This window comes from Poecile atricapillus, chromosome 10, assembly GCF_030490865.1.
Source record: "Poecile atricapillus isolate bPoeAtr1 chromosome 10, bPoeAtr1.hap1, whole genome shotgun sequence".
In the NCBI taxonomy this organism is placed as follows: domain Eukaryota; kingdom Metazoa; phylum Chordata; class Aves; order Passeriformes; family Paridae; genus Poecile; species Poecile atricapillus.
Genome location: NC_081258.1, coordinates 2217218 through 2235642, shown reverse-complemented (window position 1 = coordinate 2235642; position 18425 = coordinate 2217218). Strand labels below are relative to the sequence as shown.

Genomic DNA, 18425 nt, shown 5'->3' with positions numbered 1-18425 from the left:
GCTACCATCTTCATTCTTTACGCTCCATCTCCTTTCTCTCTGCCACTTGAGACAGGCTTGCAGCTCCTCTTGGCTTGTTGGGCTCAACCTGGAGCTGCCTTTGGGCCATGGAGTCATCTTTCCCTGCCCTGGGACTGGCTGCTTGGGCCCAGCTGGAGGCCAAGGCAGGACATCCTCTTTGCTGGGGTGCTCAAGGCACAGCTATTACCCTTCAGCCTCTCCTGGAACTTCTTCTGCAGGGTCAGCTCAATGTGGGCATGTTCACGGTGTCCCCGTGCTCCGGCTCCATCGCTCCGTGGGGCCAGCAGCAGATCACGGTGGAGTGCCTCGCAGGGCAGGAGGGGACTTGTGAGGAGCAGCTCTACATTGACATCGTGGGCAGAGACCCCAGGGACAATCCCCTCGGCATTCCCTTTACCCTGACTGCCGAGTCCTGCCTGCCAGGTACGTACTGTCCACAGGTTCCCCTGGTCAGACCTGCTGCTGATCAGCACCTAAACTTGCTGCTTGGATAGGGAGGCATGCTAGCCCTGGTGTCCCCCCTTGAAATCCTCAGAGTTTCCAGCCCTCTTAAGTCCACTGGTGGATTCATCCCTCCCGGGCTGAGAGGGATGCATGAAAGGATAGAAGGAAAGCAATGCTCTTGAAGACTGAGGTGGACTGAGCTCCATCCTCATAGCCAGCTCTCCCACCCAAAGCTGGGTTTGGCAGTTACCTGGGCAGAAAGAGCTTACCAAGCCTTCTCAGAGGCCAGCAAGGCCCAGATGAATTCATCAGGGAGGCTTCTCCATGCTCATCCCTCTGGTCTGTCCACAGCATTTGCTGAGGATGCCATGTTAATCTTCGAAGAGTACCCGATCTGCAGCAGCACTGACCTCAGCCACAAGCTGCTCTCTGTGCACGGTGTGGGCCTGTTTGTGAGAGATGAGAACAAATTCATCTTCAACAAGATTCTGGTTGGGCAAGAGGCTGAAGCCCATTTCAACATCTACAACACAACTGGCCTGCCGTGTGACGTGGTCCTCTCCATCAACCCCCTGCCTGGACAGGTAAGAACAGGAGGCCAAGGAGATGGTTGCCCTCTAAGGGCCGTGTGAAAGCTGTTTTGTTCTCCAGATGCATTGCTTCCTGTGGCCCACACTAGCTCAGTGTAGGTCAAACTTCAGGGCAGAGCAGCAGAGCCAGGGAACAGTTGTGTTCAATTCTCATGTCTTGGGCAAGCTTTTGGCTCACACCTCTGGGTCTTTGGTGGGAGAAGTGAATCCTTCTGAACCTCTCTTGGAAGCACACTCAGAGAGGGGCTGTTATGAACTGACATGCCAGGGCTCAAAGCAGAGCATCTCCTCAGGCTCCCTGGCTTTTCCTCTCTTTGAAGGCCAGTTCTAGGTTATTTGCAGGGTTTTCCATGCAGTGACCACCTCCCACATATGGCAGGGCAGCTGCCAGCACTCAGAACACACAATGCTTTAGCACAAGGTCAGTGTTCCCTGCTTGAACAACTCATCCTTAAAACAATACCCCCTGAGTTCACAGCCCATGAACACACCTCTAGGAGGGCTGTGAAAATGGGAAGAGCTGTCACAATGCAAGATTTTTGCCTGGCTGGCTGCTATTCATAGAAAAGAGAAGCCAGGAGAAAACTGCTTCTTGTAGAAAAGTCTCCATAGCATGACAAGAAAAAACTCTTCTCCTTACAAGAACTGATCAAAGACTATTGTATAGTTGATGCTGCTTTACCATCCCCGGTTTTGTCTCCCAGTGGTCAGCTGGGAAAAGAAAAAGTTGGGTAGGGGGAGAAAAAGTGTTCTGGAGGTTTTATTCTGATGTTTCTTATTCTTGTAGTCCTGTTAGTAAAGTTTCTTTATTCCTTTTAAGTTTTAAACCTGTTTTACCCTTCTCCTTATCCGTATTTCACAACAAAAAATGAGTAAGTGCCCTGGTGATTTTAGCCAGTGCTAAACCCCACCACATTATTTAGTGCATTGACTGAGAAACTCCAATTAGCAAATCTAAACCACTACAGACATGCTGTTTTCAGTAATGCCTTTATGAATAAAACTGTGTCATGTTGGAAGGTGTTTTCTCCTAACACTGCTCTCTGGCTTCCCCCAAGGAAAAAGGCCCTATCACCGTTTTCAAGTTGCATCCTGTCCAGATGTCCATTCCCGGCTCATCCCACGCTGTTGCTACAGTGACCTTCACCCCACCAGACGAGCAGAACTATGACTGCACTTTTAAGGCTTCCCTTGTCATCCCCAAACGGTAATTGACCCTGAGAAATACTGGGGGAGGCCTCACTGACAGCTGCCTCTCCACTGGGAAGGCACAGACCTCTTGTTAGCTCTAATGCTCTCAGGAGCCTTAGGCAGAGTACTCGGCATGAGATGATTTGGGAGGCAGGAACTGTTAGATAGAGCAGAAAAATGAGGCTGATTTGTCATACAGGTTTAGCCTGGATGAGGAAATAGGAAGACAGGGAAATATTCGGTAGCCAACTGGAAGTTACTGAGATGTGCTACAGCTGAGCTGGGCATTTCCAAGGACAGAAGCTTAGATGGATCAGTTTCTGTGGCAGCAAGTCAGCAGTCACAATTTCCTCTTTGTTTCTGTGACATTAAGTGATCCTCTGTGATTCCCTGCACTCATGAAGCTATTTCATGTGAGTGATGGGAGCTGGTATGAAAGAGGAGCCCTGTTCCTCTGCACTGGGACCTGTGTACAGGGGCTTGGACCTGCCCTTCCTCAAGCCTTTAGTGGCTGAATTGGAGCAAGAGAAGTCTAATTGCTAATAAGCAATTGCTTTTATATTGTTCTTGGAAATCATCTTGGTGGATAGTGACAATGATTTCTTTTTGCCTTCTTGCTTTTGTACTGCTTTCATGCTGTGCTTTTTTTGCTTGTTGCCTATGTCTCATCTCACTGCAGCCAGGGGATTTGCCATATCTCCTCTGGTGCCTCATTATGTACCTGCTGTACTGCATGATTTAATTAAGTGCAATTACTTTTAACTGTTACTGTGGAAGGCTCTGGCTCTTTGGAGCAGATTCCTCTTGTGAATGGCCCTGAGTGGATTGGGAAGAGGCTGGTGGGGGGCTGTGTTGTGGGGTACAGGAGCAGCAGGCAGGGAAAACAGTGTGGATTGCCCTTGCTGCTTGGCTTGCCCAGTGAGAAATGGGTTATTGCCAGCTGGAATTGTTTCTGTGCCTCTCCTGCAGCTCTGTGAAAATCAAGCCCCAAACCCTGAGCTTCACCATCAGTGGGAGGGGGCACGAGCCGCAGGTGACAGTCGTGTGCCCAAGAGCTCGCAGCAAGAGAGGAAATGCCGTGCTGCGCTTCCAGAGGCTCCAGCTGGGGGATTTAGAGATGCTCCCCCTGGTCGTCCGTAACAACGGCATCGTACCTGTCAAGGTGAGCACCTGCTCAAGGAATGGTCTGGTTTGGGAATAAGTGCTTGTGGCACAGGGGAAGGGTCCCAAAAACCATGGCTGACCTGGCAAGAGGTGTCACAAATTCTTTTTAAGCAAGGGACTGACATCTGTTCTCCAAGAAGGGAGTTCTTGAAAATTTTCCATCCAGTCTTTCTTCTTTAAGTTGAACACAAGAAAGGTGGTGGAGTATTTTCCCCCCGTCTTTCAGGTTTGTTCTCATGGACATGTGTGATTTTCCAGTTCCATTGGGTTGTATTTTCCAGCTTACTATATTTTAAGCAAACTTAGTTGTGGTTTAATTATATTCTGCTTATTGCTTTCTGTCCTGTTTGGTTCAGTGTTGGTTCAATCCAAATGCCTCTAAACACCCCTTTTTCCCAGCTGGTTTGACTTAACTTTTGTGCTCAGTGCTGTTTGCAGTGGGAGAGGTGCTGGGTTCCTGTGCAGGACCAGCAGCACTGTGGTGTCAGTCCCTGTGCCATCCTGTACTCACACCAGTATCATTGTGCTCTGTGTTCCCTTTTCTCAGTTTATGTTACACCTGGAGGATGAGCATGGAGCATTCTTCTTGAAAGGCAGGCGCTCCACACTGGAGAGATTCCACACTGAAGATGTGGGAGAGGACTCTGTTGGAAACGGTAAATTTGTTAACCATGAAGTTCGATCGTGCCCAGAGGGAAAACGTGTGCCCTGCTCTTGGCTTCTCTGAGCTGCAGCCAGATGTTAGACACACTTTGTTTCCTTGGGCTCTCTGTCCCCCGAGCTTTTCATGGGGACTTTTTGCAGGGTTTCCTCCTAGCAAGTTGTAGGAAGTTCTTGTATTCTTCTAGACGTGGTGGGCTGGGTTCTGGGGGACTGTCACTGCCTCAGGGGAGCCTCTGAGGTATTTGCAGCATGCAGGAAGGTCCCAGCCTGAACGGACACAGCCCTTGAGCACACAGGCAGCCAGCAGAAGCCAAAAGTGCTCTTTGGCTCAGCTTTCCATGTGGCTGGAGCTGGCTGGAAGCGATGGAATGAGGGCTGGGCATCAACCTGAGGTTAAGCTGCTGAAGTGGTGATGTGTCTGGAGATGGCAGTCTGGTGAACATAAGAAGAGGGTCTGGAACCACTGCGGGTAGAACCTGTGCTCAGAAGGCAGCTGGTTTCAACCTTCTGTTCCTCAGATATGGAAATATTTCCTCTGTACAACTGTATCACTTAATTCTGATTTCCATTGCTGTGCAGAGAGCAAGCCCCCAAAGAAGCCTCTCCTGCTTCTGCATCGTGGGCAATCGGCAGAGTTTGATGTCATTTTCAATCCCACCCTGGCTCGACGTGTGGAAGGGAAGATCCGTGTTTTAGTGGGGGACACCTACTCTGACAAGACCCTGATAGAGCTGGTGGGTGAAGGCCACAAGGATGAATTCACCCTCAACTGTCTAGAGGAAGACCCACAGTTGAGGAATGATAAGAGCAGTTGGAACAAAGACATCATTGATGGTAAGAGAGGAGAGGCTGCCAAGGGGGAACAAGGAAGAAGAAAATATCTGATCATGTGTGTCCTCTCTCTAGCCAGGCCTGGGCTGTCACCCCTGGACATGGAGGCCCGTGGGTGTGGCAGCCATGCATGCAGAGCAGTGTGTGCTGTGCTGCATGGCGCTGGCTCAGGGGTGTGCCAGGGTGTTTCCCTGACAGTGGTGGGATGGGGAACTGCCTGGGGAGCTCCCTGCCAGAGGGAGGAAGGCTTGGAGCAAGGAAGCATTGAACATACAGGAGTCTGTGCATGTGAGGGGGGCGGGGTGGAACTCCCTGCATGCTGAGATCCCTTGCTTTCCTCCTTAACAGCTGTCAGACTGAACCACATCCAGTTTGGGGACTGTCCTGTTGGGAAGCCCTGCCACAGGACCTTCACCATCACCAACCACACCGGCATGACGTTCATGCGCTTCGAGTGGGAGGCAGACGTCCCATTCCAGTTCTGCCCCAGGGTGAGTGGGGGCTGCTCTGCCTTTCCCCATTGCTCAAGCCCTGCCCTGGTGTTCCTGGGAGCTGGCAGGGAGACCTCCCATGCCAGTGCTAGCCCATTCCAGTGCCACATGGGAGATGCAGTCCCTGGCTTGGCTGGGCCAAGGCTGCCAGCCTTGCAGAAAAGGCTTCACGTTATGGGAGGTGGTACCTTCTCTTCATACTTTTGTCTGTCCAACTTCACATAAATCCACACTGAGGTGCAGGTTCCTGGCACAGCTGCTCACCACATCAGTCCCTTTTGCTATCAGTCCTGCCCTTGGCAGTGCTTCCAGTTTGGTCTTGACTCCCTGATTCTCCCTAGGTGGGACATCTCCACCCTGGCTGCACCAAGGCCATCACAGTGACCTTGAAATCAGATGTCCCAGCCACCTTCAGGAGGCACCTTGTGAAATGTAAGGTGACCAAGATCAAGTTTGAGCTGCCACCATGGAAGGTTCCAGACTGGGACGACGAAATGTGCATTGTCTTGTGGAACGACATCACTGGGAAGGACCCAGCAGCCCAATGGCCTGAAAAAGAGAAGGTAAGAAGCAAAATGGCAAAAAAAGCCACCACAGCTTTTCCAAAAAGAACCACCATAACACCATCACTGCTGGCTGAGCAGCTCCTGCTTCCTCTGGACATTGGACAGCCCTGAGGTTCACCAGCAGTGCATTCTAGGGGAGAGGTGGATGCACACGACCCTCACACAAGAGGGGAAGCCTTTAGACAAGAGACCATTAGCCACACACTATCAGTCTGTGCCACAAGCACAAGTGCTGCAGCCCATGTTGAATGGGAGACAGTGTTTTATGATTATCTCATTTTATGGTGTTTGAAATCTCTCCATATGATGTGGTGCCCTTTCACCAACAAGGAGTTAAGTCTGCTGCACTCTGTCTCTTCTTTTGAAGTGGAGACAAATACACTTCTGCTGCACCTGCTGGTGAACTCCAAGTTTTGTCTCCATGGATACCAGAGATTTTGGTTGTGGTCTCTGTATTGGGAGGGTTATCTCATCATGGAGTAGCCCAGGCACTGTATGACAGTATGGAGGAGTCCGGAGAAGGATCATGTGGGGAGACTCTTGCTTTTATTGTCATTATTGCCAAACACACTCAGCTTGGGTGAAGGTTCTTTCCAAGTTTCTGGACCATTTGAAGGCCTCTAAACCATCCTCTTTTCTATCAGAACATCTGCAGTTGGAGACTTTCCTAGTGAGATCTTTCACGTCCCAAAATGCCCATCCCCAGCTGCCAGCAGTGTGGCTGTTGTTCCACAGGTGACATCTGGAGAGCACTTTCTCCTAAGACAAGAAGATGCTTCCTAGAAGTCTTCAGTCATGGGGTTTTCCACCCACAGAGCTCCAGCAGGGGAACTTAACCCTAATTTTGAGACCTGCTGGATTTCTAGGGGACCAGGGAAAAAGTCAGTCCCTCTCCAAGGTTGAAGTACAGGGATTGGAGCACCGCTGTAGTCTCCATGGGTACATTAACAGCTGTGGTAGGACTGCTTTGATCAGTGGGCAGAAACAACTACTGCAGCACAACAGTCCCAATTCTGTCATCTTTCCAGGGAACTAAAAGTGAATGGTCCTTTCTAGTCCCTCTATGAGGCGGATCTTGGAGGCCAAGAGATTCCCTTCTCAGCCTGACTTTCTGGGCTCTGCTCAGTGATTCTTTTCTCCTCTGTTTGCAGACAGTGGAGACAGTCCCAGAACCGGCTCACACTGTGCTGAAGAAGAGCGGCCAGGAGGCCGAGCTGTACCTCAGTGCCTTGGTTGCCTACGCCCAGTTCAAACTGGACACAGTCGTGGTTCAGCTCAAGGACACCTGGCCCTTCCAGACAAGGACAGCCACGTGAGTGCTGAGGCCAGGCAGGGCCCTGCCAGCGGGAGCTGCCTTTGTGTAACTTTGTGCTGGCCGTGGGTGGGGAGACAAAACTCAGGACTCCAGGTGCTCCAGGTGCTCAGGAGACAAAACAGCCTCGTTTATTATTCAGAGCTCACTGAAATACCCAGTGCAAATCTCCCGGGCTAGACAGCCATTGGCTGAGATCTCTCTCCCTGCCCAACTTCCTGGCCAGGGCTGTGCTCAGTTCTCAGCTTGGATGGGGCTGGCCAAGGGTCCCCTGTAACTTATCTGGGAACACGTTCAGGCATGAGCTAGGCCAGCTGAATTGGATTTGTGTTATGGCCAGATTCACTGTGTCCAGTCCAGACCAGCTGTACTGTGACAATGCTGTGACACCTTTGCCCAGGGCTGACCCAGTGCCTGCTTCCCAGAACTCCACCACAGCCAAAACCAGCACAGGCTTGTTCACATGCATGCCAAGCCAAGCAGGAGAGGCTTGTCAGGAGAGGCTCAATGCTGCCATTTTCTGCTGAGAACAGCCATGGGTTTGCTTTCGCTGCGTGTCACCTGTCCTCATTTGCTCAAGAATAAGTTTGCAGTCAAAGCAAGACCTAAAGAATGTCCAGAGTAAGCCCCTTAGCTTCAATGTCCTGGGCACCATGTTGGCCCTTTCCTCTTAAACTTCCAGACTTTGAAATACTTCTCTGGGCCACCCAGCACAGCAGTCTGAGCATGGCAGGGCTGCCTGGGGAAGAAGATGCTCCTCAGCAGAAAGTGGTAGCAGGAGTCCCTCAGACAATGTTACTGTACTATTTGCTTTATATTTATTGGACATTTTTTTTTAATTCCTCCTTCTTGCTTTTCAGTTTCAGGATGCACAACACAGGGAAGGTGGCCCTGGAATACTTCTGGGAGGAAGCTGCACCTGCAGATAGTGAAGCAGTGAGGATGCCATATTCAACCTCTCTGATGAGTAAGGGCATTTCACTTGGTAGCTGAGGGCCTGGGGAGAAGACCCTGCCCCTTCACCCCAAAACTTGAATTGCTTTTTCCTCCTTGTCCACACGTCCACTTTCATCAGCACCTTCCCAGCTGCAGCTCGAGAGTTTTGTCCTTTCCCCCTCTGCCTTTCTGCCCCTTTTGTTCTTGCTCTGCCACTTCTGCTCTGCAAAGGAGCTGAGCCAGGCTCTGGGGAGAGCCACGTGCTGGGTCAGGACTGGGAAAGGGGACATCAGGTCATTGCTTTGAGAAGTCTGAGACTGGGCAGAGCAATGGTGTAACGAGTGAGCTGCCCTGCAGCCACTGTCTGTGTGCAGTCCCCCACTCCAGGGCAGCTGCAAAGTCACTGTCTAAAACCAACTCCTGCTTTGGCACAGGAGTGTGTGCTGCAGGCAGAGACCCTGCTCCCAGAAGCTCTGTTCCCTGCTTGGAACTTGGCCAGAGATGCTCCGAGTGCATCCCAGCTCTCTTCCACCTATGTGCTGCAGGAGGCAGCGTTGCTGGGAACACAGATTTTGTCTTTGAATGGTGTCCTCTTCCTCTCTGCAGGTCGGCTCAGCTCTGCTCCTGTTGTAAGGCAGCGCAGAAAGCTGGTGCTTCGTTTCCGGAGGGAGCAGGACCATCCTTTTGAGACGCATCCTTCTGAGCTGCGGCGCCTACAGTGGCTTGCCAAGGAGCAGCAAGATTCCGAGCAGGAACAGCTGCAGGATTCCGAGCAGGAACAGCCAGATTCTGACCAGGAGCAGCTTTCTGAGGAAGAGCAGCTGGATGCCAAGCAGAAGCAGCGTTCCAAGAAGCGGTGCCGCTCCAAGGAACGGAGTCTCTCCCCGCAGCGTGCCACTTCCTCCCTGGAAGTCCTCCCAGATGTCACCCATGACCAGTCACTGTTCTCCATCAACCCCAACTTCGGCACCATCACTCCTGGCCAGAAGAAGACCTTTCATGTGCTGTTCTCCCCAAAGGATGTGGGGAACTTTGAGACCACCATGCAGTGCAGGTGGGAAACATTGACACACTTGCCAACTCACACTTCTGATGGCTGTCATTGAATCACAGGGTGGGACAGGATGGAAGGGACCACAGGAGGTCATCTGGTCCCACTTCCCTACTCAAGCGGGGTCATCCCAGAGCACGTGGCACAGAGCTGTGTCCAGAGGGCTCTGCAATAATTCCAGTGAGGGACACTCCACACCCTCTCTGGGCAGCCTGTCACCCGCAAAGGGAAGAAGTTCTTCCTCAGGTTCAGGTGGAATTTCCTGTTCAGGTTCTGCCCGTTGCCTCTTGTGCTATTGCTGGGCATCACCAAGCACAGCCTGGTTCATCCCCTAACACCCTCCCTTCAGTCCCTCTGACTGGGATGGGGAGGTGGGCCTGGAGACAAGCAGCGCCAGAGAGGCAGCAGCTCCCACAGGAGCGCAGAAAGATCATCTGGCCTTGGGAGGGAGACACTGGCAAAATACACTGCATGAAACATTAAGCTCCTGAAGGGCTGCAAGATGTAGAATGAGAGACCCAGGGACCAGCCAGTCCCCAGTTCTGCTTCTTGCACAGAGCTGCTCACTGCTTGCACAGAGGGAGGATGCAACGCTGGGTGCTCTGCAAGGAGACAGAAAAGCGTCTGGCTGGAAATGTTTGTCTGGCTAATACCAGTCCCTTTCTCCCCAGCATTCCTAACCTGGAGCAGACTCACAGGACGGTGCAGGTGGTTCTGAAAGGCAGAGCCCGGGAGTGGAAGCGTTTTGGAAAACCAAAATGCTCTGCCTTACAGCAGACAGACGAAGGCCAGAGACACAAGAAGCAGCTGCACTGGCAACCAACACCAGAGTGACAGCATCTGTGTCAGCTGGAGCATCCAGCAGGAGCCGGCAACATCTTGTTTCCTACTGCTGATGGTCTCCCACCCTTTACGTGACACCTCTGCAGCTCCCCTTCCCAGCTCCAGTGCACATAATCTTTTAATTAACTTTGTTAATTAAATAGTTTGTTAATTTGTTAAATAACTTAAGTTTCAGTTAACTATTAATAACCAGTTGCTAATAAAATGTTAACTGTTAGCCATGGTGCCAGAGATCTTTCCTTAAACCCCGCTACCCCAGTTCAAACCCCCAAGTTAGTACATTTTGAGGTTCCCCCCAGTTCTCCCCAGTCTCCAGTTACTCCGTTCACCCTCTCCTCCCTGGTGTACCCAAAATGGCTCCTGGAGAGCACAAGATGGTGGGGACCACATGGTGGAGCCCCTCCCTTGTACTTCTCCTCCCCAAAATCCTTTCCTTCTTCCTACCTCCAACCCCTTCTTCCCTGATGCTCCTCCCCCTGTTATCTCTCCTCCTCCAGTTGTCCCTCCCCTTCCTGTCCCCTCGGACTCCTCCTTCTCCACTTGGGCTCCTCCTCCTGAAAAGGTCCCCACCCCTTCCTTTCATAATATCCCCTCCTCTGACCCCTCCTCTTTCCCCTGCAGCACTGCCAACCCTCTTCTGACTTGCAGTTCCCACGCCCCTCCTTCTGCTTCCCACACCCCGTGAGCCACAAGTGACGAGCCCAGGAACCGGAACCCAGAACTGGAGACCCTTCCTCTTGCCACTCCAGTTATGTTCAGTGGTTGTGGGAGTGCGCTTCCAGAATGGGAGCCATTCTCATTTCAAAACAAAAGAGAACTTTGCAAAGCCCAGAAAGAGTTTGGAAAGGGAAGCAAATATTTTAAGGGCCTTTTAAAGGCCACCCTCTCCTCCAATCTCTCAGTCCTGTATGACCTCCATGATTTATTTTCGTGCCTCTTTACCCCATCAGAATATCTTGCATGGGAGGGGGCATGGAAGAGGTCATTACAGGCCATATGTTCTGAGCTATTGCAAAGTTCTGACAGCGCCCTTGATGCCATTGGGAATAAAATAACAACTGACCACTTGAGCGGCGATGGGGAATGGGCACAGGGGAAGGACCAGGCCTGGGTTTTGCCAAGGCCGGTCCTTGAAAAGATCAAAACAGCTGCAGAGAAAGCGTTCCTCACGTTACCATCCAGAGAACCCCAAGCTAGTTATACAATCATTCTGCAGCAACCTAATGAGGTTTTCCTAGATTTTATTGATAGGTGGTGGGTTCACATGGAGAAACAGGTGGAAGAGCAAGGGCTGCATTCTGCCTTGCTGTTGGAATTAGCAAAGGCAAATGCCAGTGATACATGCAAGTAAATCATTATGGGAATGCCCTTGGATCCTCTACCCACCCTCACCACCATCATCGAGGTGTGATCCAGAAGGCTGCCAGCTTAGGGGCTGACCATCATAGACAGCCAGGAAGGACGGTGGCTCCAGCAGCGGTGGCGGTCCCACCACCACCTGTAACACCATGGGAACCACGGTGCCATCGCTGTGGGCAGCGAGGGCACATCACCCATTTCTGTCCAGTGCCCAGCCCCTGCGGGCCAGGACAAAGGAACTGGAGGGGAGGGGAACTTACAAAAAAAACCAGAAGGGCAGCATGAACCTCCTCTGCGTGTGGATAGAAACAGAGCAGGCTTTGCAGGGGGAGTGGGGCTCAGACAAGACATTTCTAACTGGACTGACTTTCACCAAAGGACAGATAATACCTTCAATAAAGTATGGCAGCCTCAATAGCCACTCCATTTAGCAGCAGCACAAGACCATCTTTTTAGGTCCTGCCATTGGACCGTGATTGCCGTGGACCTACTGGGCAGAAGATTGACTTTCCCTGACCCAGGCTGTAAGTATTTTGTTACTGGGGACACCAAGCACACACCCACAGAGACTGAAGTCTCTCTGGTCACCCTCAGGGTGATCTGGATGGACCCAGCTCTGGGCCCCTCGAGGAAAACAACATTGAGGGGCTGGAGTGTGTCCAGAGAAGGGCAGTAAGGCTCATGAAAGGTTGAGAAAATGTCCCATGAGGAGTGGCTGAGGGAGCTGGGTTTAGTCAGTCTGGAGGAGGCTCAGGAGGGACCTCACTGCTCTCTCCAACTCCCTGCCAGGGCCATGCAGTGAGGAGGGGCCGGTCTCTTCTGCTGGGCCTGCAGTGAGAACCAGAGGAATTGGCCTCACACTGAGAGAGGAAATTCAGGTTAGATTTTAGAAAAAAAATTTCACTGTTCAGGTGTTCAGGCCTGGGAATAGGTTGGCCAGGGAGGTGGTGGAGTTGTCATCGCTGGAGGTGTTAAAGAGGCCTCTGCATCTGATATTCGGAAATGATTTAGTGGTTTAGGGTTTGCAGTGGCAGATGCTGGGCTGACATTGAACTGAGCGGTCTTAAAGATCTCTTCCACCCGTGACGGTTCCACAATTCCAAGAGCTTCCTACCTGGCTGAGGGGAAGGCTCAGGGTTGTCCCGAGTCCGCCGCGCCCTGAGGCGCTCGGGCGGGGCTGCGACTGCGGCGGCTCCTGAGGGGCCGAGCCGGGCGCTGCCCTCAGCACCGCGGGGCCGCCGCTGCCCCTCAAGCCAGAGATCCCATCCCTCAGCCCGGCGATCCCATCCCTCAGCCCGGCGATCCCATCCCTCAGCCCGGCGATCCCGCCCCTCGGCCCGGCGTTCTCACCCCTCAGCCCGGCGGTCTCACCGCTCAGCCCGGAGATCTCTCCCCTCAGCCCGGCGATCTAAGCCCGGCGATCTCACCCCTCAGCCCGGCGGGGCCGCCCCTCAGCCCCGCGATCTCAGCCCGGCGATCTCACCCCTCAGCCCGGCGATCCCATCCCTCAGCCCGGCGGTCTCACCCCTCAGCCCGGCGATTCCGCTCCTCAGCTCGGCGATCTCAGCCCTCAGCCCGGCGGTCTCACCCCTCAGCCCGAGGGGCAGCGCTCGGCAGCGGGGACCCGCCTCGCCTCGGGATCTGCCCGGAGCCCCCCGCTCCGCCGGGTCACAGGTACCTAAAGCCTGTGATCCTGACGAGCCTGTGCTGGGGCCGTGGTTGGTGTCTCACGCTTCTGCCATAAGAGCTTCAAGGGGAAGTTCACAAAAGTTTAAAAGCAGAAACCTGGACTAGTTCTAGTTCTGAGTGTAGTTTCAGAGCAGTTGGTGTGTGACAGGACTGGGCCTCAGCATGATGGACCAGCAGTGGTGTTCCCAGTGCCAGGAAGGGCTTGTCCCCTCCTCTTTTTATGGCAGATACTCTGTGTGTCAAACCTTATTCAACTCTCTCTGGCTCCATGCTGGAGCTGATAAAGGTTTCTCTAAAAATGTCAACACTGTCAAAATAAAAATAATTTTTCCTCACACTGTCACAGACTGGAAGCTTTTTCTTGAATGACTTTGTTGCTAGTTTTAGATGTATTTCCCTTTTCCTTGCAGATAAGAGATGAGGAAATCAGCTACAACAAAAATCTGTTTTGCATTCCTAAGCATTATGAAGAGGATTTAGAAACAGTCTTCATTCCTCATGGACTCATCCTGGACAGGTGTGAGGGTAAACAGAAAAGAATAGGGACAGTGATGCCAATTTTTGTCCCTCCAAATGAAAAAAGCCTGAGGTCCTGCCCTGTGCAGCCCATGAGAAATGGGGAAACTCTGCAGCCCGAACACTTCTGTCCTAAAGTCTGGTATAAGAGGGGGTTCATGGAGAGGATTCCTCTGCAAGCCCAGTCAAGCTTCCATGTTCCATCAACTGTCTTCAAGCCCACCTATCCTGCAATATTTGTGTTTATGGGTTAAATCTGCTTATGCTGTGCAAATATATAATTTATTTTCCTACGACTTGCTGTGCTCACAATTTGCTAGTTATAAAAACCTAACAGCAAGATCAGAGTTTTTACTTGAACATTGTTTGATGCACAAACAGCTCTGATACACAGAACACTTTCCAGAATTGCCTTTTTTTTCTTCTTTCTCCCAGGACAGAGTGTTTGGCTCGAGATATCATGCAAGACATGGGAAGTCATCCCATTGTTGCACTCTGTGTCCTTAAAGGAGGCTATAAATTCTTTGCTGATTTGCTGGACCAGATAAAAGCACTGAATCAAAATGGTGATAAATCTGTGCCCGTTACCGTGGATTTTGTCAGAATAAAAAGCTACTGTGTGAGTAACTTTCTTTTCTTTGGAAAATTGACTCTCTCCATAGACTGGCATTCTAAATACTGGTAGTTTGTGTGAGAACCCCACAAAAATTGAGTTTATGTGTACATTCTGTTCAAATTACATACTAAAAAGGAACTGATTTACTGATCTGCCCCAAAGGGTGGATATTATATATTCACTGGAAGAAACATAGCAGAACACTCAACATGACAGAGCCAGGGGCAGATCTCAAACTCCTTCCTCTTGCAAGAAGCAAGAGCAGCTCCCCTTTCAGACAAATACAGGACAACACTTTGGGGCATGCTTTATGTGACTTCCATCTTTTCTTTCTCCTTCTACAATGAGTCACCTGCAGAAAAAATCAGTTTTATTGGAGAGGAGCTGTCTACACTAAGTGGGAAGGTATGAATTGGCATCTTCAGCTTTTAAAGGAAAACAACTGTTCCTATGTATTTTCCAGGAAATCCATCTTTATTAAAGATTTTGATACTGCATACTTCCAGCCTCTTAACACTGATTTAAAATGCTGGGCTTTGAAACAGTGAATAATTCCCACTGATCTCAGTGGAAACTTGAGGTGATCAGCAATGAGTGCTCCCAAAGGTCCCATTCCCCATTTTATCCCAGAACCCCCAGAAATGAACCACACTCAACTGATTCATTCAGTGTCTCTAGAATACAGTGCTGTACACAGAGCAAGATACAGACCTGACACAGGTGCCTTTATCACCATATTTTAAGCTTTCATAAATACTTACAAAAAGACTCTTCAGTAAGCACCAAAGTCAGTCAGTAGTTCAAGTGACAATCTCCTTTGAAAATCAAGGCAATTTCCTTGTAACTGAGGGTTTTCGTGTGCTTTTCTTGGCTGTATGGTTTGCTGAAAATTGCCATTTAAGTATTTTTTTTTCTTTCCCTTCTTTCCCTATGTAATCTCTTCCAGAATGTGTTAGTAGTAGAGGTAAGTAATGACTGAAGGAGGGGTGGAATGACACAGATTCTTTTCTCCCTTCTTTTCAAATGAATACATATTACATATAAAATAATAATTAATGAAGTTACTGGGCTGCCAGGTTGGTATGCTCTAATTTAATCCACTGACAGTCTGATTTTCCTTTCAAACTTGAAGGATAATTTATTTTTTTTATCACTTTCAGGACATTATTGAGACTGGTAGAACAATGAAAGCACTGCTTTCAAAAATAAAAGACAAGAAACCAAGGATGGTGAAAGTTGTAAGGTACAAGGATACAGCTGCTAACTAACACATTCAAATCATTTGGGTGAATAGTCATTGTATGCTGCCAAGTGCTTGTTTGGCTTGAAGTTTGGGGGGAAGAAAGCAAATGCAGGAAGCAATCCTTACCCAGCTGCTGGAAAATTAAGTGTTTCTTGAACTGGGAAATTTACCTGTGCACTACCATCCTCACTGCTCAAATTAATAAAGAAAGGTTTTATGGCTCTTTCTGTGTAGTCCATAAAGTCTGATGGATTCCCTGTTTCTTACTTTATGTCTGAAGGAAATTGATGTCTTTCCATAAGTTTTCTAACGTTGCCTCAGTTGCCTCAATGCTGGAATGACAACACTCAGAATATCCCTTACTATCCTCAACTCTAGAAGTTTCCAGAATCTGAGAGTCTGTCAGCATTTGGAAGATGACTTCAAGCAGCATTCTAGACCTGCTTTTAGTAGGTCTCTAAAAGGAAATTTTGTGGACTATCCCTGTGTCTGTCAAGTAATCACAATGCTTTATAAAAACAGTTGCTTTATGCACCAGTTATTCAGACAGGCCTTCTAGGGACTGTGCAGGAGGTTCTCAGTTTCTTCTGAAGTGCACAGGCAAACCAAGAATAGATAAGATTTTGCAGAAGAAATGTCCTTTTCTCCCTCCCTCCCCACTAAAATCATTCCCAGCCACTTGGACATGCTTCCCCCTCTGTGCTGTTCCAGTGTCCTGAGGCATTGCTACGTGGAAGGGCAATGACCTGAGACACAGGATTGGAGGGAACTGAATACAAACCAGAGCCACTTGGACATAAAGAATGAACCTAGATCAGAGCCTTTGCTTCTCCCTCCATGACAAGGCTGAACACCACTTCTTTCTGTGAAATAATCTCACTGTCTTGATTTAATTGCATGATTTTAGAAGCTTATGGGGAGGTGTGGCAGAAGGGAAGTCTGCAGCTTAGACATATTTTAAAAACCAACCTGCTCTGCTCTGCCTTACAGCCTGCTCGTCAAAAGGACATGTCAGAGTCCAGGTTACAGACCAGACTGTAAGTACCATGTTTTTCTAGTATTTTCCAAAACACAGTCTTACAATTTCCCTTCAGGCAGCACATCTGACAACTGCACAGAAGTTTCATGCAGGCCAAGAGAAATGGGGAGAAACTACATAAAAACTTGTGAACTAATGTCCAGCTATGGCATCCTGAGGCCTCATGACCACCTTCTGGTTTTCCCCTGGCTGGCCTCAGTGCAGGTTTAGCTATTTGATATACAAATTTAACTATTTAGATAGCAGAAATGAATCAAACCTTACCTGTGTGTTGCTTTGCTTTGGCCCTGGAGGGCATTTGTTTTGACTCTGCATTATTAAACTTGCCTTGTTTCCAAACTGAAAAGTCCTACTGAATCACAGTTCATCTACTTTCACTCAAGTAAAATCTCATTCCTTGTCTCTTCTCCCAGGACTAACTCATAACCAGGTTTTAAACAATTATTTTGTTAATAAACATAACTCTCTTAACACCTTAATTATATTACTGACTGATGGGAATGGTTTAGATTCTAACCTCTCTCATCAATTTATAGCTCAGATTCTTAAGGAAGCACCCTGAAAGAGATGATGCCTGTTACCCTTAGCTCAAGTATGTGTTGAATACAAACTCTGCATTTAAAAGCTACTTCCACCACTGAAGTATAAAAAGATCTGTATTTTCTTACAGATACAGGCTTTGAAATCCCAGATCAATCTGTGGTTGGATATGCTCTTGACTACAATGAATACTTCAGAGATCTAAATGTAAGTACATGCACATTCCTCCACTGCCAAGTATCAGGTACCCAGCAAGAAGATTTGCTTCTACTCAGAGCTTCTCAACAATTAAAAAACCTTCAACTCCAGCTAGAAACTTCCAATAAAGGAGCAAAACCATTTTTAAGGTGTCGAGTTGGTAATGCAGTGTAGGTGCATGAGACATGTTTGTTCTTCACCTTTTTATAATTCTTCTCCACAAGTCTCATGGCTCAGCCATGCTGCAGAACATTCTGAACCCCCAGGATGGTGAGCAGCACACAATCTGTGACCCCATCTGAAAATAACCTGTAATTTGACTTTAATTGGATATTTGGCTGACTTAGTTCAACCCTGTGTTGCTCTTCAGCCACCAGGTCTTTAAAGCAGCCCTGCAGGGACTCTGGGTGAAGGTTTTCCATACACTTAGGGATAACATGTCTTATATCTTACATGTCTGTAAGAAGTCTTCCCTTATTCCATTACAGCTTCTTCAGGCTGCACAGAGTAGTAGCCTTGGAAACATCATAAACTGATTGGGTTGATCTTTTTTTCCCTCCTTTGTTTTCAAAAGTACTTCCTTAATTCTGTTTAACTCAGAAAGTTTTTTACTTCAAAGCCTTTTTCCTAAGACAAAGCAGTCCTGCTGAAGACACAAACAGTCTGCTATTGCTCAGCAGCATTGAGGAGCATGCAGTAATTTAACAAACCTAAGTTCTTTAGAATATATAAACCTATATATTACAAATAAACTTGCAAAGAATACTAAGAGCTGGAGTTTACTGCAAGTAGGAAACTTCCAACTATTACGGTTGTAGTGTGTTTTTAGTACAGTGCTGGGAATACAGCTGAAAATCAATCTTACACTTCATTCCAAGATAGAGATTGATAAATATTGTACTTTTTATTTTTTCTTTTTTTTTTTTTTTCTTTTAGCACATCTGTATTTTGAAAGAGAACGCCAAAGAGAAATACAGGATGTGATAATCTCAGTCTTCTGGAGCACTGATTTCTGGCTGCTGATGAGGTGATATAAAGCATACCATCGGGAAATTCCTTTTGCTACTTGCGTGTCCCGGAGCAGCAGGAGAAGCTCCCCGTTAGTGGCAGGAGCTGCAGCTC

General features: G+C 49.0%; 2 protein-coding genes across 2 annotated transcripts in view; both read left to right on the top strand.

Moving 5' to 3' along the window:
• The window catches only part of LOC131582749 (hydrocephalus-inducing protein-like), a 56239-nt gene extending 47096 nt beyond the window's left edge, over positions 1-9143 (top strand). The window contains exons 46-57 of the mRNA XM_058846217.1: positions 216-444; positions 817-1049; positions 2114-2262; positions 3216-3408; positions 3958-4066; positions 4653-4907; positions 5253-5395; positions 5737-5958; positions 7113-7273; positions 8134-8240; positions 8816-9065; positions 9131-9143. Coding sequence (XP_058702200.1) covers positions 216-444; positions 817-1049; positions 2114-2262; positions 3216-3408; positions 3958-4066; positions 4653-4907; positions 5253-5395; positions 5737-5958; positions 7113-7273; positions 8134-8240; positions 8816-9065; positions 9131-9143 — 2064 coding nt within the window. The remainder of the gene's footprint in view (positions 1-215; positions 445-816; positions 1050-2113; positions 2263-3215; positions 3409-3957; positions 4067-4652; positions 4908-5252; positions 5396-5736; positions 5959-7112; positions 7274-8133; positions 8241-8815; positions 9066-9130) is intronic.
• On the top strand, positions 9140-18287 carry LOC131582748 (hypoxanthine-guanine phosphoribosyltransferase-like). The gene is made up of 9 exons (XM_058846216.1): positions 9140-9190; positions 13562-13668; positions 14103-14286; positions 14632-14688; positions 15230-15247; positions 15444-15526; positions 16517-16563; positions 17236-17312; positions 18240-18287. Exons 1-9 carry the CDS (start codon positions 9140-9142, stop codon positions 18285-18287), a joined length of 672 nt encoding a protein of 223 aa, XP_058702199.1.
• Positions 18288-18425: the final 138 nt, after the last annotated feature.

Coding starts and splice junctions, on each gene's coding strand:
- LOC131582748 (XM_058846216.1), top strand. CDS start 9,140: ATGACCAGTCACTGTTCTCCATCAACCCCAACTTCGGCACCATCACTC. Junction 13,669..14,102: donor CATGGACTCATCCTGGACAG/GTGTGAGGGTAA, acceptor TCTTTCTCCCAG/GACAGAGTGTTTGGCTCGAG. Junction 15,527..16,516: donor AGGATGGTGAAAGTTGTAAG/GTACAAGGATAC, acceptor TCTGCCTTACAG/CCTGCTCGTCAAAAGGACAT.